Source organism: Mirounga angustirostris, unplaced genomic scaffold (assembly GCF_029215605.1).
Source record: "Mirounga angustirostris isolate CCGP_5_RB_7025 unplaced genomic scaffold, mMirAng1.0.hap1 SCAF_3, whole genome shotgun sequence".
Classification (NCBI taxonomy): Eukaryota; Metazoa; Chordata; class Mammalia; order Carnivora; family Phocidae; genus Mirounga; species Mirounga angustirostris.
In genome coordinates this window covers 162,542,136-162,567,492 of record NW_026991711.1, presented here as the reverse complement: position 1 = coordinate 162,567,492, position 25,357 = coordinate 162,542,136, and the positions used below count along the sequence as shown (strand labels likewise).

The window sequence follows — 25,357 nt, the reverse complement described above, 5'->3', positions numbered from 1 at the left end:
ACCTACTACGTTTAGATTCTTTGTTCATATGCTTTTCCCATTTTCTATGATTATCTTATTTTGAAAATTTTATTTTTTAAGATTTTTTTTTTTTTTAGAGATTTTATTTATCTATTTGACAGAGAGAGAGCAGCGGGAGCCAGCAAGGGGAGAGGGAGAAGCAGGCTCCTCGCTGAGCAGGGAGCCCCATGTGGGACTCAGTCCTAGGACTCCAAGATCATGACCTGAGCCAAAGGCAGATGCTTAACCAACTGGGCAACCCAGGCACCCTTATTTTGAAAATTTTAAATTAATATCTAATTCACATATAAAAATCATTTTATTAAAGAGTGCATTTTTTTTTAAGGTTTCATTATTTATTTGAGAAAGAAAGAGAGAGATCGAGGGGGGAGGGAGGTAGAGTGGGTTGGGGGAGTGGAGCAGAGGGAGAGGGACAAACAGACTCTGCACTGAGCCTGATGCAGGGCTAGATCCCAGGACCCTGAGATCATGACCTGAGCTGAAATCAAGAGTCAGACACTTAACCAACCGAGCCACCCAGGTGCCCCGAGTTTATTTTTATTTATCTATTTTTATTATTATGTAATGTTAATCACCATACATTACATCATTAGTTTTTGATGCAGTGTTCCATGATTCATTGTTGCGTATAACACCCAGTGCTCCATGCAGAACGTGCTCTCTTTAACCCATCACCAGGCTAACCCATCTTCCCACCCCTCACCCCCGAGTTTATTTTTATGTTTTTGAAAAGATTTATTTGAGAGAGAGGGAGTGCGCATGTGTGAACGGGGGCGGGCAGACAAGCAGACTCCCTGCTGAGCAGGAAGCCCAATACAGGGCTCAATCCGAGGACCCTGAGATCATGACCTGAGCTGAAATCAAGAGTGGGACACCCAACCTACTGAGCCACTCAGGTGCCCCCTAAGTTCGTTTATTATTTTAAGTAATCTTTACACCCAACATGGGGCTTGAACTTACAACCTTGAGATCAAGAGTTGCACACTCCCCTAACTGAGCCAGCCAGGCACCCCAAAAATCACCGTTTTAAAGTGTATGATTCAGTGACTTTTGTATGTTCATAAGAATATGCTATACAACCATTACCACTATTTAGTTCCAGAACATTTTCATCATCCCAAAAAGACATGCAGTATTCATTAGCTGTACTCCCTATCCTCCTTTCTCCCACCAGCCTCTAGCAACCATTAATCTATTTTCTGTGTTTGTGGATTTGCCTATTCTGGACATTTCATATAAATGGAATCATGATATGTGGTCTTTTGTGTCTGGTTTCTTTCATTTAGCATATTTTCAAAGTTCATCCAAGTTGTAGCATGCATCAGTATTTTATTCTTTTTTATGGCTGAATAATATTTCATTGTATGGATATACCACAGTTTGTTATCCATTTATCAGTTAACGGACATTTGGGTTGTTTCCTCAGTTTGGTTATTATGAATAATGTTGCTCTGAACATTCACATATCAGTTTTGTGTGGATGTATGTGTTTGATTCTCTTGGATATATATCTAGGTGTGGAATTACTGGATCTAATATAGTAGACTTTAACTTTTTGAGGAACTGCCAAATGGTCTCCAGTAGTGGCTTTACAATTTTATGTTCCCAGCAGCAGTGTGTGAAGATTTAGTTTTTCTATGTTCTGGTCAATAGTTGTTGTCTGTCTTTTTTTATTATAGTCATCCTGGTGTGTGTGAAGTGGTATCTCATTGTGCTTATGTATGTATGTGTATAATCTCTACACTGAACATGGGGCTTGAACTCATTACCCTGAGATCAAGAGTCACATGCTATTCCAAAAAGATGTTGAACATCTTTTTATGTTCTTACTGGCCATTTGTACATCTTCTTTGAAGAAATGTCTTTTCAAATCTTTTGTCAATTTTTGAATTGGATTATTATTTTTATTTTTGAGTTATAATAATTCTTTATATATTCTGGATATTAGACCCTTATAGATGGTTTGCAGATATTTTCTCCCATCTTTGGGTTGTCTTTTCACTTTCTTGGGTATCTTACAGTACACAGTTTTTAATTTTGATCAATTTATTGTTTCTTTTCTTGCTGTTATTTTTGGAGTCATATGTAAGAAACTATTGCCTAATCCCAGGTCACAAAGATTTACACCTATAGATTTTTCTAAAATTTTTTATGGTTTTAGTTTTTACATTAAGTTTTTGATGATTTTGAGTACTTTTTGTGTGGGTTTGAGGTAGATTCTAACTTTTCTTTTGCATGTGGCTATCCATTTGTCCCAGACTATTGGTTGAAAGTCTGTCCTTTTCCCATTGAGTTGGTTGGATCCTTGTAAAAATCAATTGACTGTAGATATATGTGGCTTTATTTCTGGGCTGTCAGTTCTCTTTCATTGATCTATATGTCCTATGCCATGAATTACCTTTTTAAGAATTATTGATTTGTAGGAATTCTTTATATTTTGATTTTTCTTTTCTTTTTAAAGATTTTATTTATTTTACGAGAGAGACAAAGAGAGGGAGAGAGCACAAGCAGAGGGAGAGGGAGAAGCAGGCTCCCCACTGAGCAGGGAGCCTGACTGGGGGGGCGGGGCAGGATATCATAACCCGAGCCAAGGCAGATGCTTAACCAACTGGCCACTCAGGTGCCCCTTGATTTTTCTTGTCTATCTGTTGTGAATATTTTCTCTAGTGTCTCTTAACTGTGGGGTGACATTTTCAGTTATCGGTGTACTTTTTTGCTGTGTCTTTTGGCTAAAATCTTGCTTTAGAATACAGATTTCCCAATGTCAAGGTTAGGGAAAAAATTCTTAAAAGAGAGAAAATAGTAAAAAAAAATTTTAATGCTAGCTCCTTAGTTCATCTGGAAATGATTTTAGTGTATGGCATGAGGTATGCTATAGAAATTTTGTCCGTGAAATTATCCATAGGAAGAGAATTTGTTATTCTTTATAGTCACAAGAATTGTAAACATGCAGCCTCCACTAATATGCATTTGTGAATGTGATATGTAATCATAAGGATTGGCTTTGAAATTTTACCAGTATTATTTTCTGACGGTTGCCTGATTGTTTGATGTCTGGGTAGAAGAAAAGAATCTGTGGTCCCATAAATCAGTTTGATTCACTCAGGTTTTTATTCATTTTACTCATAGGAGAGAAACTGGACTCTGTGGGGTGACTTTTTGGCAGACATGAGTTTCTTGTCTGTTATTTTATGGTATATGCCTTTCTTGTAGGTTTGATCACCTTCAACAATACTTAGTTGTGGGGGGTACTTTTTGTTTTGAGTTGTTTTGGGGTGTGTTTATTTTGAAAATAGAATAGATATGCAATTATGAAGGAATGCATTCTTTGACATGCATGCTTTTATTTATACTGTTAATTTTAACGTCCAAGACAGATGGTTTGTTTTATTAAATTTCTTTTGAAATGGACATAAAGTAACTTTGAGGATGTTTAGAATGTTTTAATAAGCCTTGTTAGGAATGTTCAAAAATATTGTGGTGGGGAGGTGTAAGTCCAGGGTTTATGTTTCTATGTGTAGTATATGTGTAATTAATTTGTTTCAAGCAAAGCAAATAATTTACACAAAGGGATAATTATTTTTCTTTTATCTCCTTAGGATAGCAGTGAGATTCACTTCAAAGTGAAAATGACAACACATCTCAAGAAACTCAAAGAATCATACTGTCAAAGACAGGTTTGTATGTTATGGTAAAATACAGTGCTTTATATGTCATTAATTTTTCTTGTAAGGAAGGTTATCAAAAAAAATGATCTTTTATTATTTTCACCATGAGTAGATCAAGGAGAATACTCCTTATACCTTGTTGAATTGCCTTTTTCCCCATTGTGGCCCATTTCAAAATTTGAATTCATAAGGTATGCAGAAGTGTTTTTGAAAAGTAACTCAGAGTTGTAAAGATAGCTATATGAATGTTTCTATCTTAATGGCTTACCAGTATATATAACAATAAAGGCAAGTAATTTTTGGTGATCACTGTGAAGTTCCCTTGTTTTTAATCATGACTGCTTAGCCATACGTTAAATTTAAGTACTAATATTATTAGTTTATTATCTTTATATATATAGTACTACAGATTACTGCTAATTGCATTCTGTATTTTCTTTTTTTTTTTTTTTAAAGATTATTTATTTATTTATTTATTTGAGAGAGAGAATGAGATAGAGAGAGCATGAGAGGGGGAAGGGTCAGAGGGAGAAGCAGACTCCCTGCTGAGCAGGGAGCCCGATGCGGGACTCGATCCCGGGACTCCAGGATCATGACCTGAGCTGAAGGCAGTCGCTTAACCAACTGAGCCACCCAGGTGCCCCATTTTTTGAATCATTCTTACATTTTCATGTTTCAGACTGGTTTTTATAGAAACTTTTTTGACCTCAACAAAAGATAATGTTTTTTAAAAGATCCTATGATTAAAATCAAAAAATATTTTGCTTTTCTCAGTCATGCTTATTGTATTATTTTATAGAAGCCTAGAATTTAAAATCAAATGAAGGGAAAATTTGCCTGGTCTCATATATTTATGTGTTAATACTTATTGGAAGATAGTTTTAATTTTTCTAGTACTTATGGACTAAAGAAATGATTCTTGATTCATTCTTATTAGTGAAGCAGTTTCTCTTTAAATGAGTCATTTCTTCCCTTTTAGCTATTTTTGTTGAGTAACTCGTTAGAAAAATATATTTTAATACCTTTTTTGATACTTAACAGTGTTATCTATGTCATCACAGGCTACTGTAGCTCACCTGGCTAGCTACTGTGCTTTACCAAATTTCTGTGATTTAATCTGTTTAAAACTAATTTTGCTTGTATGGTTGGAAACTAGTGAGGGTGCTCATCCAATTTCAGATTTTATCTTTTATGTTGGCTTACAGATTTTAGAGGAAACTAGATAGAGTAGTGGTTGAGAGTATAAGCTTAGGAACAGATTGGGCCTTAAATTGCTATCTAGCTTTGTATGCCCTCTCCATGCCTTAGATTGCTTAGCTGTGAACTGAAGATAAGATGATAATACCTACCTTCCAGGGTTGTTGCAGTGAACATGATTATGTGAAATACTTGATAGAAGGGAGGGCCTAGCAAATAGGTGGTACTCAATAAATGGTAATTATGATAGGATAGATATATCTAGCTTTATGTTCAGTGTATTCTGTTGAAGCTTTCATGTTTGCTTTTTGTGCTCAAAGTTCCTACTATCTGTTTTAAGATTTGTGTGTATATATATATATTTTTTTACCTTTTTAGGGAGTTCCAATGAATTCACTCAGGTTTCTCTTTGAAGGTCAGAGAATTGCTGATAATCACACTCCAAAAGAAGTGAGTATAATTTCTTCTCTGAGTGAAGAAAAATGTGAAAATCCTGCATTGAATGATTTGGTTCACTGGAATTAAACTGCCCTTTTCTTGAATATTCTCTGACTTAAGTTGTATATTGTTTGTCAGAAAGAAAAATAGTCTTTTGGGTTGAACGTCCATATATTGCCTTAAAAAGTGCCAATCAAAAGAGAGCTGGCGGGGCTCCTGGCTGGCTTAGTTGGTAGAGCATGCAACTCTTGATCTCAGGGTTGTGCATTTGAGCCCCCATGTTGGGTGTAGAGATTACTTAAAAATAAAAAAAAATTTTTAATTAGATGGTTAGATTGATTGATTTTTAAAGACTTTATTTATTTGACAGAGAGAGACAAAGCGAGAGAAGGAACACAAGCAGGGGGAGTGGGAGAGGGAGAAGCAGGCTTCCTGCTGAGCAGGGAGCCTGATGCAGGGCTTGATCCCAGGACCCTGGGATCATGACCTGAGCCCAAGGCAGATGCCTAATGACTGAGCCATCCAGGTGCCCCTCTTTTTTTTTTTTTTTTAAGATTGTATTTATTCATTTGTCAGGGAGAGAGCGCAAAGCTGGGGGAGTGGTAGGCAGAGGTAGAGGGAGAAGCAGGCTCCCACTGAGCAAGGAGCCTGATGCGAGACTTGATCCGAGGACCCTGGGATCATGACCTGAGCCGAAGGCAGATGCTTAACCAACTGAGCCACCTAGGCATCCCTAAAAAGAAAATCTTAAAAAAAAAAAAACAAAAGGTGGAAAGTGGGAATTGAGTACTGCAGTTGTCATAAGGCATATATATATATATATATATATATATATATAATTTTAAAGAGGAACAAGTATTCCTCAAATTTGGCAGACTTCTGGTGCACTTTCATGGTGATGATGACCTTTTATGGTTCAATTTTGACTTTTGACCCACTTTGAGAACTTAATATAGAAGTTTAGTGTATATTAATATATTTGGCTCTGTCATCTTGATTTATGTTTTTCTGTATCTTTAATTTTTTCATTCTATGGACTCTTTGTTTATATATCCCCACTCCCCTTAGAGGTATCCGAAAGTAATAAAGTATGGGAGAGAGTGTGTATATGTGAGTGCTTTTATATTTATACAGATTTCTCCCTCCAAATACAAAACAACATTTCTGATATTTCTGATAGTGGGAATGATGTATTGTTAATTTTTTATTTTGAAAACATTTCAAACTTAGAGTTGTTGTAAGACTAGTATAATATTCTCCCATATAATCTTTTCATTAGATTCACCAATTATTAACATTATGATGCATTTGCTTTATCACTTTCTCTATATACACATATTATCATTATTGGTGGATCATTTGAGATTAATTTGCAGATATTATGACCTTTTATCCCTAAATATTTTGGTTGTCTCCTAAGAGCCACAGTTAAATTATCAAATATAGGAGATTTGACATTGCTATGGTACTCTTACCAAATATGCAGTCGAAATAGTCCGATTTTGCCATTTATCCCAGTAAGGTCCTTTATAGCTTTTAAAAAAAAACTTGACCTAGGATCCCATCTAGGATAGTGTCTTCTAACTAGTTATTATTCCTCTTTAGCTTCCTTTTATCTGGAATACTCAGTCTTCATTTTAAATCACACTGACATTTTTAAATAGTTCAGGCGCCATGTTTTAGAATGTCCTTCAGTTTGGGTTTGTCTGATGTTTCTTCATGATTAGATTCAGTTTTGCATTTTTGGTAGGAGTAGCACAGAGTGAAGCTATGTACTCCCAAGTGCATCACATCAGGAGGTACATGATGTCCATTTGTCCTGTTATGGGTAACATTAACTTTGGTCAACTTTAGTTAAGGTGGTAATTGCCAGATTTATTTGCTGTCAAATTATTTTCCTTTTTATTTTTTTTAAAGATTTTATTTATTTATTTGACAGAGAGAGACACAGCGAGAGAGGGAACACAAGCAGGGGGAGTGGGAGAGGGAGAAGCAGGCTTCCCGCGGAGCAGGGAGCCCGATGCGGGGCTCGATCCCAGGACACTGGGATCATGACCTGAGCCGAAGGCAGACGCCCAACGACTGAGCCACCCAGGCGCCCCTATTTTCCTTTTTAATTAATAAGTAATTTGTGGGGAGATACTTCGAAACTGTATGAATATTCTTTAGAGATTGGCCAGTGGGGGCCCCTTCAAGTTGGTGTCTGTGTTCTCTTTGACAGGTTTTTATTGTGAAATAATTTTCATCTTACAGAAAACTTACAAGAATAGTACTAAAAATTGTACTGTCTTTCACCTGGTTTGGCCTGTTTTTAACGTTTTGCTACCTTCACTTAGTTATTTCCTTCTGCCCATTTATGTGTGTATTTATTACTGGAACCACTTGGGAGTAGATTGCCCACACCACTGTCATTTACTACTTAATATTTTACTGTGTATTTCTTAAGAACAAGTATATTGTTTTACATAACCACAGTACTCTTAAATTCAGGACACTTAACACTGTTAGAATACTTTACAACCTAATTTTATCATTTGTCCCAGTTATGTCTCCTATAACAAATTTTCTCCTCCATCACATGATCTGTTTCAGTATCAAGATATTTTATTTAGGTGTCTTTTTTTTTTTTTTTAAAGATTTTATTTATTTATTTGAGAGAGAGAATGAGAGAGAGCATGAGAGGGAAGAGGGTCAGAGGGAGAAGCAGACTCCCCGCTGAGCAGGGAGCCCGATGCGGGACTCGATCCCGGGACTCCAGGATCATGACCTGAGCCGAAGGCAGTCGCCCAACCAACTGAGCCACCTAGGCGCCCTTTAGGTGTCTTTTTAATCATTTAAAAAAATTTTTTTTAATCATCTTTAATTTGGAACAGTTCCTCAGTCTTTCTTTGTCTTTCATGACATTTACATTGTTAAAGGATACAAACCAGTTATTTTCTACAAAGTCCCTCAATTTGGGCTGGTCTGTTTCCTCATGATTAGATTCAGATTCTGCATTTTGGACTAGAATACCACATATGGTGATGTGTCTTTCTTAGGGTGTAATATCTGGAATACATGAAGTCAGTCCCTTCTTTATTATCAATAAACAGTGATAATGTTTATTTTTATCACTCAATTTAACTGTTTTCTTTTTTTACAGTGTAGTTATTTTTCCTGTTGTAGTTTGTGGGGACATAGTTTGCGACTATGTGAATATCCTCTTTGTCATTAAAACTTTTCCCTGGTTTAGTATCCACCTACTTTCTTGAGTACTTTTTTTTTTCTTTTTAAGATTTTTTTTTTTAAGTAATCCACCTAATGGTAGGGCTTGAACTCAACAACCCTGAGATTGAGTCTTATGCTCCACTGACTGAGCCAGCCAGGGGCCCCTTGAGTATCTTCTTAATGTCTGGCACAGTAAGATGTTCCAAACTCATCTTGTATTTTCCCTGTCCTAATTTGATATCATCTCTACAACACAGTAGATATTGACTACATTTTTAGTGACACTTTCCTCCCTGTCATTAAAATTATCTTTTCAGAAGTTTTTAATGGGGCAGAGGGAGACAGTAGGTATTTAGGGAGTAACTCCTGGTACTGTTGTTCATTCATCTCTACAAAGGTATTTCTTGAAGCTGATTGCTTCACATTTTCCATAGTTGGAGGATATGCACTGCCTTCCTGACTTGAAGGTTTCTTGTAATGTTTGGCATTTTATTCCTTGCAATATTTACTAGGCTATCATATGTGCAATTAAAGTTAAGTTTTGGAGTACCTGGCTGTCTCAGTGGAACATGTGACTCTTGATCTTGGAGTTGTGAGTTCGAGCCTCACGTTGGGTGTAGATACTACTGAAAAATAAAATCTTTAAATGAAGTTTTAATAGCATCTTTATTATTTTAATATTCATATATATACCACAAACAAAATATCCATAACACTAGAGCCAGCCTAATCACTTAAAAAGTCCTAAATCCATGTCTTTTTTTTTTTTTTTTAAGATTTATTAGAGAGCATGAGCATGGGGACCGAGGTATAGAGGGAGTGAGAGATAAAGAATCTCAAGCAGATTCCACCTGAGTGTGGAGCCCGATGTGGGGGCTCTATCTCGCAACCCTGAGATCATGACCTGAGTGCAAACCAAGCATCAGACGCTCAACCCACTGTGCCACCCAGGCACCCCTCTGTCTGTTTTATTTTTAAATTTCTTAGAGTATTTTTTTCACATTTTGTAATTCACCAAAAATGTCACCTGCAACTTTTCTCATTAGAGATTACTGATCCTAGACTTTCCTTTTATTTTTCATTTGCTTTTGTGGTCTACTGTAATTTAGTGGAATATGCTAGTTTTTGTTTTCAGTCTGCCTGTTACAGTGCTTCTGAACCCTGACTGCACACCAGAATCAACAGATTGATGTTCCTTTACCTTCACTGAGGGTAATACCTGGGTTTCTGTGTGACACCATGCCCGCTTATGTACTCTTTTCTTTTTTAAATAAAGGATACTCATAGTTAAAAATAAAAGTAATAAAAAGCAAACTACTGAAGTTTATAAAATGAAAAGTAAATATACTCTGAATATCTCTGCATTCCGACTTCTCAGAGGCAGCCATTGTTAATAATGTCTTTAAGAAAAAATTCCAGAATATTTCAGTGCATATAGAACACATTAAAAAAAAAAAAACCCAAAAACCCCACCACACAATAATTGTGTCTGCTTTGCTTAGTGTTCTGTAAAAGGCATTTTGAAGGACCCCTTTTTTTCTTTAAGGATTGAGGACTAGGCTGACCATGACAAATCTAGCTTATAAAACTTAAGTTATTGAATAAGAGTAGATGATAGATGATGCTTCTACATTCATAGTGGTCACTATCAAAATAATAGTTATATGCCAGAAGGAATTGCAGATGACAAAGCAAACCACTTCAGAATGAATCCTTAGGCAGTATTTTTCTAACTAAAACCACATATATTTCAAAGTGAGATCAGGTTTTTTGAAATAAAGAGATTCTATCAAGTAATTACATCTAGATATAAAGTGGTTTTTTAGAAAAGACGTCATCAAACTATTGCTTAAATACATGTTTCATTAGATTTAAAAGTCTTTTGAGGTGTTTTTTAAAAAGCACACTTTAGGGGCGCCTGGGTGGCTCAGTGGGTTAAGCATCTGACTCTTAATTTCAGCTCAGGTCATGATCCCAGGGTTGTGAGATTGGGCCCAACGTCGGGCTCCACACTGAGCCTGCTTAAAATTCTCTCTTTTTTCCCTCTGTCCCCCTTTCCCCCGACTCACGCACACTCTCTCTCTAAGAAATAAATTAAAAACACACTTTATATGTTGAATAAACTGGGAGGTGAAATTGCTCAGCAGGGTCAAATGAATGACTTCACAGACAGAATTAGGAGGAAAGACATACTTCTATGTTCTTTAGATTAAAGGAAACCGGATTCTTTTTTTTTTTTTAAGATTTTATTTATTCATTCGAGACACACAGATACAGAGAGAGAGAGAGAGAGCACGAGCAAGGGGAGAGGCAGAGGGAGAAGCAGGCTCCCTGTTGAGCCAGGAGCCGGACGTGGGGCTCAATCCCAGGACTCTGGAATCATGACCTGAGCTGAAGGCAGACGCTTAACGACTGAGCCACCCAGGTGCCCCCCAGATTCTTTATCTTAGAACAGGGAACTATGGATCACTTTTGTATCTTTTTGTACTTTAAAACAATGGCCACATAATTGCAGCCAATTTAAAAAATAGTACTTTTATAAATTCTAACATTTTTTTATCCTCTTACAGCTGGGAATGGAGGAAGAAGATGTGATTGAAGTTTATCAGGAACAAACAGGGGGTCATTCAACGATTTAGATATTCTTTTTATTTTTTTCTTTACCCTCAATCCTTTTTTATTTTTAAAAATAGTTCTTTTGTAATGTGGTGTTCAAAACGGAATTGAAAACTGGCACCCCATCTCTTTAAAACATCTGGTAATTTGAATTCTAGTGCCCATTATTCATTATCACTTGTTTTCATTGTGCTGATTTTTGGTGATCAAACCTCAGCCCCCTTCATATTGCCCTCTCCTTTTTAAAAATTACGTGTGTGCACAGAGAGGCCACCTTTTCCAGGACTGTACATTTTCAGGCTTGTGATAAGTAAGATCGACCAATGTGAGTGTTCATGATGACTTTCCAATTGGCCCTGAAGTTCTAGCATGTGATTGCTTCACTCCTGGACTATGACTTTCAGTGGGAGATGGAAGTTTTTCAGAGAACTGAACTGTGGAAAAATGACCTTTCCTTAACTTGAAGCTACCTTTAAAATTTGAGGGTCTGGACCAAAAGAAGAGAAATATCAGGCTGGAGTCGAGATGACAGAGATGGTGAGAGTAATGACTAACTCCAAAGATGGCTTCACTGAAGAGAAAGCATTTTAAGATTAAAGAAAAGTCTTGTCAGAAGATCCCAGAAAAGTTCTAATTTTCATTAGCAGTTTAATAAAGTTATTCATGCAGAAGTGTATTCAACAGAACACTGCTCTTTTTGATTTTATTTGTACTTTTTGGCCTGGGATATGGGTTTTAAATGGACATTGTCTGTACCAGCTTCATTAAAATAAACAAAATATTTGTAAAAACCGTACTAATGTTTATTTTATTTTTAATTGTATAGAAAGAAAAAAGAAAATGCCTATAACAAAGTTTTCTTGCATAATACTGGAAATTATTGTTTGTACATGGTACAAATAAATTTTTCAGTACTGTACAGTGATGATGATCATGACTTTGAAGCACTGAAAGCTACTGAAGTGCCTTTGAATTAAGGGTTTGTTTAAGGCCACGCTACCTTCTTAAATACTCAGTGTTCTGTTTTTTTTTTGAAACTGGATATTCCTGTATGGTGCATATCTATGATACAGTTACCCAATCATGTTGAATAAATGGGTATGCCAAAAATTCTTAATTGATTCATATTGATAATCTTAAGTCTTTAACAATTTACAACATGTTCTCTGCTTAGTTAAGGTTTGGTATACTTTGTTTATATTTTCCTTTTATGTTTTAAATATTTAAACTTTGTGTAAAATTAAAGTACCAAATTAGTGCCTGTTAGAGGGCTTAACCTTTTAACTCTTTAACAAATCACAGAATTTAGTATATGTATGCATACACATAATCCAATTTCATGTTATCCCAGGTAGAATGTCATCTGAGTACTTTTTTTATTTTTTTTTAAAGATTTATTTATTTGACAGAGAGAGACACAGCGAGAGAGGGAACACAAGCAGGGGGAGTGGGAGAGGGAGAAGCAGGCTTCCTGTGGAGCCGGGAGCCTGATGTGGGGCTCGATCCCAGGACCCTGGGATCATGACCTGAGCCGAAGGCAGTTGCTTAACCGACTGAGCCACCCAGGCGCCCTCATCTGAGTACTTTAGAAGAGCAAATAAAACCTATCTCTAATTTTATAAACCGTTTCAGCTTAAATACCCTACTCAAGTCACCTGTTAAAAAATAATTGGCTTGCCTTATAAATTCTTACGTCTGATCCTAACTGAAAAATTATTTGTATTGTACATGTATAGTTAAGGTAAATTAGAGCGTTTAGACTGTCCCTGGCATTTATTATATTAAATAGTGACTAGGAATGGGGTCCATTTCTGGAAAATCCTAATTGCATATTTCTGTCAGGCCTGAGTAACAAACTTGACAGGCTATTTGAGCTATTCAAAATGCGTATGTAGTTTGGTATCTTAATTTTGTTTGCATCTCTGTCTGAAAGCTCTTAGCATTTAGGTGGTGGAGCTTAGCTACTGGGGAAATCATCTTATTTTTTTAGTTTATAGAATTCTAAATACACTGCATTCTGCTATGGTTAACTTAGTAAAATGTGCTTATCTGGTGTAGTAGTGCTGGTAAAATAGGACTTTCACAGCAACAATTTTATAGGACATCAGATTTGGAAAGGGACCTTGAATAACATTTAGTGTAGCCACTCCACCTGGTGCTTGACTGCAACATCCTAAATTAGTCAAAGAAGGGAGAAAATAAAGTCGGTAATGGTAATTTCCCCCACAAGGGTGTTTTCCTTGCATGCTCTTCCGTATTATTTGACATGCTCCTTTCTCATCTGCTTAAGCATTACTGAATGACTTGAATGAATGAATGAATGTGCAAGTAGGATGGACAGTTTCGAGAAAAAGTTTGTGACATATTTAAAATCACTATGACTGATAGCCAGTATTTTGGCCATTTTATTTCTGTTTTACATAAAGCAAGAAGTTAAAAATAAGCATCAAATCTAAGCAAGTCCAATAATAGCAATACTTAATCAAAATTAAGCTTGACTTCTGGATTGTAGAAGTACAGTTCCTGTAGAGAGCAAATACTTTACAAGTTTTGGTGAGAAATTTTGAGGGAATCATCTGCAAATACTAAGTTTTTCAGTTGCAGGCTGTGGAGTATAGAGGAATTTCCCACAAAGGAAATTTGTGGGAAAATTCAGGTTCAGATACTGCTTGCTTTAACATCCTCTTAAGTGTCTTGCTTGTAAAGATCTTTCATCCCTTTTAATGATCATTCTAGGATAGGTACTTTAATTAGATACTTGATATTTAAAGAGATGTTAAAGAAGAATTATCTAATCAAGACTATACCTTAATAGTGTCAGTATGATTTTAAAAAACGGGGAAGTTACGGGGGCGCCTGGGTGGCGCAGTGTGTTGAGCGTCAGTCAGACTCTTGGTTTCAGCTCAGGTCGCGATCTCAGGGTTGTGAGATTAAGCCCCACTTCGGGCTCTCTGTTCAGTGCGGAGTCTACTTGAGACTTCCTCTGCCCCACCCCACCACATGCTCTCTCTTTCTAAATAAATGAATGAATAAATCTTAAAAAAAAGTGGGGACATTATGTGAGTGATTGGATCTTAAAGGCACAGGAACAAACCCTCCAGATTTGATCATTACCAGGGGTCTAGAACAGTGCTGTCCAGTAGAACTTGCTGTGAGAATGGAAATGTTCTGCATCTGCACTAATAAGGTAGCCAGTAGCTACATGTGGCTGTTGAGCACTTGAAACATGGCTAGTGTGACTGGAGAATTGAATGTTTTAATGTACATTAAAATAGTTACATGTGGCTACTTTGAATGTTTTAACATACATTTAAATAGTTAACATGTGGCTACTTATTGGCCAGTGCAGCTCTAGAATCTATATTTTGAGGAAGTGAGAATACTCTCAACAAAACGGCTCATTTTGCTCAAATGAACATTTATCAAGTGATTACCTTGTTTTATTTTTTTTATTTTTTAAAGATTTTATTTATTTGACAGAGACACAGCAAGAGAGGGAACACAAGCAGGGGGAGTGGGAGAGGGAGAAGCAGGCTTCCCGCGGAGCAGGGAGCCCGATGCGGGGCTCGATCCCAGCACCCTGGGATCATGACCCGAGCCGAAGGCAGACGCTTAACGACCGAGCCACCCAGGCGCCCCGTGATTACCTTGTTTTAAACGGACATTACATTTTAGATTCTTAGGCTGAAATGGATGTGGTTTTGCCTTTTAAAGAGACAATAAAGTTCTCAATATATGAACTAACTGCTTAGCTTATTCAGAATTGTTTGCATTATCGAATTTCCATACATCTGCAATTCTTTCAGACACATTGTGAAGTGAAATACTTTGACCATCTTTTAAGATGATGTAAGTCTTACTAATTGAAATTCAACTGAATTTACTGAAATTCAAACAACAAATGAAATTATTGGCCAGTTTTAGGCACCAAAGCTTCTGGATTTATGTGGTTCTAGAGAACATAAAGGATTTAGGTGAGTGAAGAGTTTAAATGAGTTAAGTCACATGTGTGGTCGGGAGGGGTGGTGGGAATGGAGGTCCTAGAGTGAAGTGAGGTGTGGGTTGAGGTGAACCAGATGAAATGGGACATCATTATAGAAGTTTCTCTTTTTCTGTCACTACCTCTCAACTTACTTTTTAGTTTTCTTCTAGCCTTAAGGTCTGGGTATGTGTAGGAACTGGAAGTACGAGTAGACCCACGATCTGGAAATGTTGTGTGTCCACCGCAGGGCACTGGCTTCCTTACAGAGATCTTGATGGAAATGAAGATGTTTCTCCAAAGCAGCTTTTTGCCTAAGGAGACAACCCATCCACAATCCCAATATGATTAAGCATCCCAGAAATTGCCCTTCTAAGCTAGTAGAATAACTTTGGATTTGAGCAAACATCAGTTAGACTTGGGGCTACTGATCTTGCATTTTAGTGGAAGATGATACTCTATTTGTTTAGTAACTTTACACATGAGTTTTGGAGTTTCATGAGCCTTCTACTGGCAAAGCAAAAGCTAGCAGTTCTTACACTCGTATTGCTGGAAGGGACTCCCTTGTTTTAGAGCTGAGGAAACAGGCCAGAGAAGTTAAAGTACCTGCGCCAATGTCACACAAGTGAAGATGAAATACAGCCAGCTGGCGTCAAGTTCTAAGCCCTGGTGGAGTGAGGCTCTACCTCTCACACCGCTGTAGTCACTTGGTTTTCTGCTTTCAGCCCCTGGGACTAGCTTTACACAATTGTTTAGCTTGCTTTTGGTCTCAATACTTACGAACCCAGTCCTGCCACTGTGATATATGGAATACATAATCTTGAATTTGAATCAAGACTTCTCTAATGATCTGTTTTTTAATTCACATAACAGCTGGGGGGCGGGGGGGGGGGTGGTAGTGGAACCCAACAGTTGACTAAAGTCCAGGAGTGGAACAACTCAGAGTTCGGTGGAAAACCCTGAAATAGAATTGTTCTGGCTGCCTTCTCTTTCTGGTCCCCTAAAGAGTACTTACTAGCTTAGATTCAGCTTAAGTTGTAGAAAATATATTTCAGGGGGGTAAACTGTTTACAGTCAAGATTGGACTCACACGGTTTTCTGTGTCATGCTTCTATACCCTTCAGTTTTGATGGTTCTAAAGAGGGATGTCTATTTGTTGCTTTCCCTAAGGAGTGGAAATTCATGAGAAAGCAACTATAGAGGATCTAGCTTTTAAAGAGTCAGTGGAAACCACATTGCTCAAGAAATTCTATTATCAGAAAGATGAAATGATCATTACTACTGTAAAAGAACAGAGCGGGGGAAAATGCCACTGGCCCCTGATAATTAGTTCTGCACTATTTCTCCAAACAAGGCTTTCATGAGGTCTGGTCTTCGCTTACTTCTCTGACCTCATCTTGGAAGTATTCTTTGTGCCTTGTTCACTTAGTTCCAGCCATACTGACTTCCTTTTATTCTCCCAATGTGCCAGTTTCATTCCTTCCTTTGAACCTTTGCACTCCCTGTTTACCTGCTGGAATATTTTTCTCCCAGATGTTTATGCAGCTAACTCTTTGTCATTCAGGTTTCTCCTTAGAGAACACTTTCTCTAAGAAGTTTGCCTTGGCCGACCAATCTAAACCAAACCTCCTGCAATCCTATCACATGTTTAAAACCTTTTCTGTCTAGCACCTATTGCCAGCTAAAAAAAATATTTGTCTCCCCACCCCCAGCCCTAGAATGGAAATGCCAAGGGAGAAGAGACATCTCTTTTGTTTACTTCTGAATTCCCAGTGGCCAGAAGAAGAGTGTTTGGCGTATAAGAGGTAACCAAAAAATACTGAGAAGGGTAGTGGTTCCGAATCAGGGGGTCTTAGATGTGGTCCTGGCACAGCCCCCAACTCACTCTTCGGCCTTGATCAAGTTCCTTCCCCCTTCTTTGGGACTCCATTTTCTCATATGGAAACCAGAGTGCTGGGAGAGATGAAATCTAAACTCCCTTCCAGCTTCAATACAAGTTCTATAAGCCATGAAGAAATTCTGTGACACTGCAAAAGAGTCTGTTCTTTAGTTCTTCCAAACCATGCTTATGGAAAGTGGGAGAACTGCTCGTGTCCAAAGGCGGTGCAAGTTTGGTGCTAGCACCAGGGAAACAATCCCCTGTGGCAACTGTTCCCGAATATCCCCTACCTGGCTTCTTCCTGAGCTCGTGTCATGGCTCCCTCCAGATCCAGCCTTGCGGCCTCCTCTCCCCTTCGCCTTCTCGCCTCTGCTTCCAGCTGAGCCTTCTCTCCAGCTTCCTGTTTCCTCTGCTGGTGCTCCAGCCGTTCTTCTTCAGCCATTTCCAGCAGGCGTTTTTCCTCCTCTGCCAACTGCATTTCCAATTCCTTCTGCCTCTGCTTCTCATCCTCTGCAGAATAGAAAAGGAGGGTGGGCTCAGCAGAGGTCTCAGTACTGAAGAAAGTTCTCGGATCCGACTCCCAAGTCTGATTCCCAGGGACTCCCCCCGAGATACTGGTGTAGCTTACCTGCCAGCACGCTGCCAGCTCCTCTGTGGGGATCATGTTGGGGTCAATTTACAAATTTAAGAGTCCTTTATCAAGCACCTACTGTGTGCAGTGCACTGCGCAATGAGTACAAAACCTTGGCGGAGAATTTTCCAGAGCCTGGGGTGCTCATGGGTGGTATGCAGGTAGTTGAGGAGAGGCGTCAGATCGGGGCCTGGAGAAATCGTGTGCTCACTCAGCGGAACTGACCAGCCTAGAGAGTGTCATCTGCTGACATCTGCTGAGCCTCTCAAGTGAGGCTATAGAGATTCTATAGGCCAGCCCCTGAAAGGCTGCCCCGAAGCTATCCAGATGTTTGTTTCCGTCTGCTAGGGAGAGGAGCAAGGAGCGGGGCTCTGTCTCCAATGCAGGCGGCTCCTGAGCAAGGCTAAAAGGGCAACGGGAGGGGCAGGATCCCAGTTCAGGAGGTGACTGAATTGGGAGTAGGGCCCGAGTCATTTCCACAAGTGAGTCTGTCTTATTTTGATCTATCTCAACTCACTGTGGTCACACATATTAATCACTTCGGGAAAAAAAAAAAGAGCTTATACACTTAGAGTGCTTCACACACTAAGGCTTAGGATAGGAATAACTCTGGGGAGATTCAAAAGAACACCCACAGTGGGATAAAAATACTTCTGCCCCAGATAGGAGATGCAGATTGCTCCAGAAGCCCTCCTCACCAGCCCTCTCGGCTTCCTCCTGCTGCTTTGTTCTCTGCAGTTCTAGCAGTTTCCTCTGGAACGCCTCCCGTTGCCGCCGGACTCTCTCCTGGGCCACTTGCAACTGAAGCTGCTGCATCCTCGCCGCCTCCTCCTGCCGCCGCCGTTCTTCTTCGAGTCTCTCTTTCTTCAGGCTGGGAAAAAAGCCACAGGATGGCCAGGGAAATGGCAGCAAACACTGGGACATCCTTGTGAGACTGGCCACCGGGCAGTTCCCACCACCCCCCCCCCCGCCGTGGGGGCTCTGCAGCTACAGGCCACGGGGGGCATCCCATTCAGAGGGCACTGGGTGTCCAAGGGAAGCCTGAGCACAGAGCAGAAGCACGAACACAGCTGCTCTGGAGCTAGAAGCCTCATGTCTCACCACACGGCTCTGTGCTCTGGGGCAGGGGTACTGGGTTCCCAGAGCTTCATTTTCCATTCTTACAAGATGAATTTTAAAACTCTGGAGGTCTCGGGCGCCTGGGTGGCTCAGTTGGTTGGGCGACTGCCTTCGGCTCAGGTCATGATCCTGGAGTCCCAGGATCAAGTCCCGCATTGGGCTCCCTGCTCGGCAGGAAGCCTACTTCTCCCTCTCCCTCTCCCCCTGCTTGTGTTCCCTCTCACTCTGTCTCTCTCTCTGTCAAATAAATAAATAAAATCTTTAAAAAAAAAAAAAGAAAAACAACTCTGGAGGTCTCACAGGGTTGTCGTAAAGATGAGATGAAATGAGTCAAGGCCTCTGCAAGAATCTAGAACAATGCAGACAGGCACAGTGGCTCAACAAGCGCTCGCGGGGCCGCGTCACAAAGCCCTTCCAAGAAGATCCCAGGAACATCTAACTGGAGTAACCGTCACGGTCAGGACACTTCCCCTTATCTTTGGACCGAGGACAGAGAAAAACGAGATGTGGGCCTGAGCCTCAGAACCAGCTCTGTGGCTAGTGGAGGTCGACCCCGGCCTTTTCCTGCTGCCTCCCAGCGTAGTCACAGGCTCGGGCGCCCTACCCACCGCTTCTCCTGGGCGCGGGTGCGCAGCTCCAGCTCCAGGTCCTCCTTCATCTCCTCCGCCCTCTGCAGTTGCTCCTGCAGGAGCCGCCGCCGTGCTTCCTGCCCTCTTCTCCTCTCCACCTCCGAGCGTCGCCGCTCGGCCCTCTCGGCTCGCAGCCTGTCCCGGGTTGCTCCCTGTCGCTCCCTCTCGGTGAGGAGGGCCTACGGAACCAGGGCGTTCTTAGTGCAAGGCGGAGCCCGTCTCAGGGGCCTCAGGGGCGAGGCCTCCTCCACAGCCCTCGGTGTCCGAGGGTGTCGCCCCTCACAGAGACGGCGTCATGGAGTGGCTTCCACACTGACTGCAGCCTCGGCCTCCAGCTCTAGGGTCTGACTGGCCTGGGTCCAAGTCTCTTACTTGCTTCAGGATTTGGAGGTCACAACTGAATGTCCCTGATGTTGTCTTCCCCCTTGGGGCTGTTACTGGATTAATTGAAATAGCGAAAGTGCCAAAATAATGTCTGGCCCATCCTAGGTCTGGACTTTTCAGCCCTAGCTGCACTTCACAACCTCGCAAGGAGCTTTTAAAAAATTACTTGAGGCCAAGGCCCCACCCAGGCCAATTAAATGAGAACACCTAGGTGGGAGGCCTGGGTGGTTTTAAAAAGCTCCTCAGGTGACCCTTGTGAAGCCAGGGCCGGGAACCACAGGTTCTAGATAAAGGCTACTTACCAGGGGTGGTCTTAGATGTAAATGTGTTAGACTCACATTTAATCCCATGCAAACCCACTTTTTCAACGAAAGGTTCTCTCAGCTTCTGTGAAGGATGTCTTAGCTTTCTTTTTCTCCCTAACACCCCCGCCACTGCCAGAAATATGCCCACGAGGGAAGCTCTGAATGCAACTCTTCCACGGGGGCTCTGTGTGTCCAGCTTGGGGTGAAACTTCCTGGCTTTTTAGCCTGGGCAGAGCAGTGCAGTACCATGGGTTGACAATACATCTAAGAAATTCTGATTCTCTACCAGGCTCAGGAAAGTTCTGCCCACAGGTAAAAATTTTCATCTGCGGTATAGAGCAGCATTCCATAGTCTAGGCAGTTGGGAGGATTGGGAACTATAAAAGAAAAATCTTTCTGAAATCCTTTTTGGTAGACCATGGGCAATAAAATAAAGAAAAACAAAATAATTTAAAACTGACAAGAGCCTTAATTTTAGAGTCAAAGGACCTGAATCTAAGTCTTGGCTCTACCGCTTGATGGTTTTGTAACTTCTGGCAACTGGGACACTTAGCTCCACGCCTCAGTTTCTAGGTCTGTGAAATGGGGATAATCACATCTGATTCACAAGTGTGGCTATAAAGATGAAATGAGATTCAGCAGAGTTGTACCATATGCACATGTAATTTATGTGGGTTTAACCATAGCAGTTTAGCTGTGGGTATAATTGTAGTGTTTAAAGATACTCTTTTTTTCTCCCCTACAACAAAACCTCCAAATGCAGTTCAGCACCTTCATTCATCCCAGTGGAAAAAAATTGTGATTTATTCCAACAGCAGAGGAAAAATTGGTTGTGTTGGTCGTATTGAGAGATGTATCTGTATGGTATTTTTAAAAATTCACTGCAGGGATATTCGAGGGTAATTTTCCTTATGCTCACTCAGTTTTTCTCTTAGATACTTGACATTAGAATCAAGGCTCTTGGAACAAAATTACTTTTATATGCCACAGCACCTTGTAAAGATAGATAGATATGTGCGTATAAGCTGCCTATGGCCTAGCTATGTGCCACAGAAAAGCAGATTAGGAAAGGAGGAATTTGCATAGCCTTTGGGAGGCAAACAAAACATGAACTCCTGGCCAAGTCAAAGATATGTGCTTGGGGGGGCACCTGGGTGGCTCAGTCCATTAAGCGGCTGTCTTCGGCTCAGGTCATGATCCCAGGGTCCTGGGATCGAGCCCCGTGTCGGGCTCTGCTCAGCAGGAAGTCTGCTTCTCCCTCTCTCTGCTCATGCTCTCTCTCAAAAAAAAAAAAAAAAAAGGGGCGCCTGGGTGGCTCAGTTGTTAAGCGTGCCTTCGGCTCAGGTCATGATCCCAGGACCCTGGGATCGAGCCCCTCATCGGGCTCCCTGCTCGGCAGGAAGCCTGCTTCTCCCTCTCCCACTCCCCCTGCTTGTGTTCCCTCTCTCGCTGTGCCTCTCTCTGTCAAATAAATAAATAAAATCTTAAAAAAAAAAAAAAAAAGGTATGTGCTTGGCTCTGATGGCCAGAATCCATCTTTCCCTGTAACTGTGAGGCCTGTGCCAACTTCCTGCTCCTTATGGGATGAGTATATGTTGTGGCATTTTGGGACCCTCACAGAATGCATCATTTCAGAGGGGCTTTGCCACTCTGTCTTTGATCAGCTCTGGCTTCTTACAGGGTCAAATAGAATAGAACAAATAAAAACATGTTCTAGTAACACTGTTTCAGTTACTGCAATATGATTCAGGGCAGTTTTTCCCCCCTCTGCAGTTGCACCAATGAGAACAGAAATCTCTCTGGCCAAGGTGAGAACATTGGACCTTACTTTGAAAGGGTCCTCATAACTTCTTTCTTCTTTAGATTCCACGTTTCCAGCGACCGGTACAGTCTGGGTGGGTGATGATCTTCCATCTATGGACACTTGGCTCTCTGGAGCATCATATTTGTGGGAAAGCCAAGGGTCCTCTACAACAGAATCTGCAGGAGAGAAACCTCTATCTGAAGTGTCTTCTGTTTCCTTAGAGTTAATGACATCAGGGCCACTCAGCTCTGCTAGTTCCAGATTCCTTTCCTTCTGTGTCCTTTTCCTTTTGGCTCTTGGTTTTCTTTCTTTGGGAATTAACTCTGATTTCTTTTCAGCCTTTGATTCCTTTGACTTTCCTGGAGAAGAAAATTGGGGACAGAGTTGTAGCTAAATAAATGTGATCTCTGCATCCTTTTCAGTAGCTTTTAAACTTCAGTGTGCAATGGAATCACCTGGGGTGTAGATTCCTCAGCTCTACTCCTAGAGTCCGATTCTTTAGGAATCTGCATTTTAACAACTACTCCAAGTGTTTTGAGAAGGGTAGTCCACAGACCACCCTTTGAGAAACTACCTTGTCCTATTTGGATCAACTGTAATTCAATAGTCTTGCTACTAAAAAAAGTTCTGTTTTGGTAGAAGCAAGACTCTCCAGAGGGGAAAACTATAGACACAAATGGAAAGTCAAGCCTCAAGAGTCTGGCTTGAGGTTACAGCTTTGTAACCTGGCAAAGTTTAAGCCTTCCATACTCGAGGAACTCTTCCTCAATTCACCTCTGGGGACCACAAGTATTTCCTTTCCCCAGTCCTACCAATGCAACCCAAGTCATGGGCTACAACAATGTAAGGTCAGCAAGACTTTAAAAAGCAAATCTCAAAAATAGATTGGGCCCAGGAGACGATCCAATGTCATCCTTTCTGACAGTCTTTGATTTGTCTGGAGGGTCTTCTAAATCATGTGGCCAGGAAAGAATGGGTATTAAGTTTTAAGCTAAAGAAGGTCTTCAGAAGCATGGGATTCTAAATTCCTTGGAAGGTGCAATATAGGAAACCAAGATGAAAAATGGCAGCTGGGGTAATCATTCACAGCTTGTTTCATCCTTCCCCTTCCCAAATGCTTTCACTGCCCAGTTCTCAAATTATGATAGTTATTCGTTCATAGAGGCCATGGTAAGAACATGTACTTGGAATCAAATGGTAGGGTCAGACTCTGGGTCCACCATTTCCTGTTCAGTCTGTTTGATCTTATGCAAGCCACCCTATCTCTCTCAGGCCTCAACCACTACACAATATAATAATAATGCTTACTTTAATGGAGATGTTTTGGGGATTTCATGATGTCATTTATGTGGGGCTCTTAATACAGTGGGTATTCAGTAAATAGGTGCTATTATCATGATTATTTCCTCTCTTGATCACAGGTCTCTAGGCAACGCTGGTTTCGTCTCTCCTCTCTCTCCTAAGGTACTGACATGAAGTAAGGCTGCAATGGCATCTTAGCCAGAGATAGTTAAAAAGACTCAAAACAGGTAGTTTGTCCCATTGGATTCATGCTGATTCTCTGTGACACCTCCCAGCCCCCATTAGGTGTCTTTTCCTGGGTTGTTTGTCAAGGGCACATTCCCTTACCTACAGCGGCCTCTGCTTCCCTCTGGACCTTTCCTTCTCTCCTCCCCTTGGGCGCCTTGGACTTGTCTGTCTTGGTTCTTTTCTTTCTCTTGACTTTGCCAATCAACTCCATCTCCTAAAGGTGAAAAATTAAGGAAAAGGACCATGATGTGTAGCAAACAAGAAAAAAAAAAACATCAAAGGAAGATTATGTTGAACAAAACAGAATGGCTTAGATTGGAATTTGTGTGGGTTCCACATGAAGCAGAAGAGGGAGTCTTAGAATGGAGCTGGTGTGGAGATCCTCAGGTTCAGCCTTTCCTTTAAAACTGCTAGGTCTAATGCCATAGGAGGAAAGAGGAACAAAATACACTTTGTGATTGTCCTCTTTTTTGATGCTAAATCCTGATCTACAGAGTTGGATCAAAGTGAAGCAATTTTCAACTTTGATAGAATGCTATTGCTTCAGTTAATGTTTAGTTTAAATCAAAGCCAGCTTTATTCACTGTTGCATCATTTGCTAACTTTCCAGAAGTTTCTCAAGCAGATGACCAAAACCATGTCAGTCTTCACCTTTCCCCATGGGCTGGGACAACAATGGAGATTCCTCCAAAGAGAGGATGGCAGAGTGGGGCCACGGCTACCCTCTCAGTGCCTGTGATATTTTGACATAATAAGAAATATATATTTGGTCTTCATCCCCGGTCTCTGGCACAGAACTCCTAAAACCATTGTAATTTCTGGAGCACAAATGTGAAAAGAGTGGCTTTCGCTTTTCATTAACACAACCTCTTTCAACCACACCTGAGAGTGTGTTAATGAGGTGATTTTGGAAAGCACCTAAGGAGGGGGTATTGGTTACCAGGGGAGCCAACCACGTTATTAGAGGGTTGGAACTTTCAGCCCAACATCTGCAATCTCAGAGGAGGGAGAAAAGTCTGGAAGTTGAGTTAACAATCATTTGCCAGTGCTTTAATCAATGCTTTTATCAATCAATGCCTGCATAATGAAGCCTCCATAAAAACCTGAACCAAAAGAGTTTGGATTGCTTCTGGGTTGGTGAACACATCTACATGCCTGGAGGGTACACACCTTCAACTCCATGGAGAAAGAAGCGCCAGCATTTGGGACCCTTCTGGACCTTGCCCTAGGTATCTCTTCATCTGGCTGTTCATTTGTATCCTTTAAAATATCCTTTGTAAGGGGTGCCTGGCTGGCTCAGTCAGTGGAGTGTGCAACTCTTAATCTTGGGGTTGTAAGTTCGAAGCCCACATTGGGTGTAGAGATTACTTAACAATAAAATCTTTGGGGCACCTGGGTGGCTCAGTTGGTTAAGCATCTGCCTTCAACTCGGGTCATGGTCTCAGGTTCCTGGGATTGAGTCCTGCACCGCATCGGGCTCCCTGCTCAGCGGGGAGTCTGCTTCTCCCTCTCTCTCTGCCCCTCCCCCTGCTTGTGCTCTCTCTCTCTCTCAAATAAATAAAATCTTAAAAAAACACAAAACCCAAAAAACAATAAGATCTTTGAAAACACCCTTTGTAATAAATCAGTTATAGTGAGTAAATAACTTTCTAGAGGTTTGTGAGCCATTCTAGCAAATTATCAAAGCTGAAGAAGAGGTTGTGGGAACCCTCCTTAGGTGACAACCTGGGACTTGTGACTGGTGTCTGAAGTAGGGGCAGTCTTGTGGGACCAAGCCCTTAACCTGTGGGGTCTGTGCTAATTCCAGGCAGGGTCAGAATTGAACTACATGACACCCAGTTGGTGTCCTTTGAGCTGGAGATCGATTGATGTCAGAAAAGACTCCACACACCTGGCGTCAGAAGTGGTGTGTAGGACAACTGAAGTTTCCTTTTAGTACCTTTGCAGGAA

General features: G+C 40.7%; 2 protein-coding genes across 4 annotated transcripts in view; one reads left to right on the top strand and one right to left on the bottom strand.

The window, feature by feature from the left end:
* Positions 1-25,357, top strand: part of SUMO1 (small ubiquitin like modifier 1) — a 59,337-nt gene that overhangs the window by 14,245 nt on the left and 19,735 nt on the right. Inside the window, exons 3-6 of one of the 2 annotated variants that reach the window (XM_064586928.1) lie at positions 3,621-3,698; positions 5,265-5,336; positions 11,102-11,170; positions 11,618-11,943. In XM_064586928.1, coding sequence (XP_064442998.1) covers positions 3,621-3,698; positions 5,265-5,336; positions 11,102-11,170 — 219 coding nt within the window. In that variant the 3' untranslated portion in view covers positions 11,618-11,943. Of the gene's footprint in view, positions 1-3,620; positions 3,699-5,264; positions 5,337-11,101; positions 11,171-11,617; positions 11,944-25,357 lie in introns of those variants that run through there. The other variant, XM_064586929.1, reaches the window with a different exon arrangement.
* KIAA2012 (KIAA2012 ortholog) overlaps positions 14,578-25,357 on the bottom strand; it is a 102,970-nt gene continuing 92,190 nt past the window's right edge. For both annotated transcript variants that reach the window (XM_045868196.3, XM_045868197.3), the window contains exons 18-23: positions 23,507-23,618; positions 21,902-22,236; positions 19,364-19,563; positions 18,335-18,507; positions 17,296-17,515; positions 14,578-15,440 (exon numbers count right to left, since the gene is read on the bottom strand). In XM_045868196.3, the coding sequence (XP_045724152.1) occupies positions 15,302-15,440; positions 17,296-17,515; positions 18,335-18,507; positions 19,364-19,563; positions 21,902-22,236; positions 23,507-23,618 (1,179 nt within the window). In that variant the 3' untranslated portion in view covers positions 14,578-15,301. The remainder of the gene's footprint in view (positions 15,441-17,295; positions 17,516-18,334; positions 18,508-19,363; positions 19,564-21,901; positions 22,237-23,506; positions 23,619-25,357) is intronic.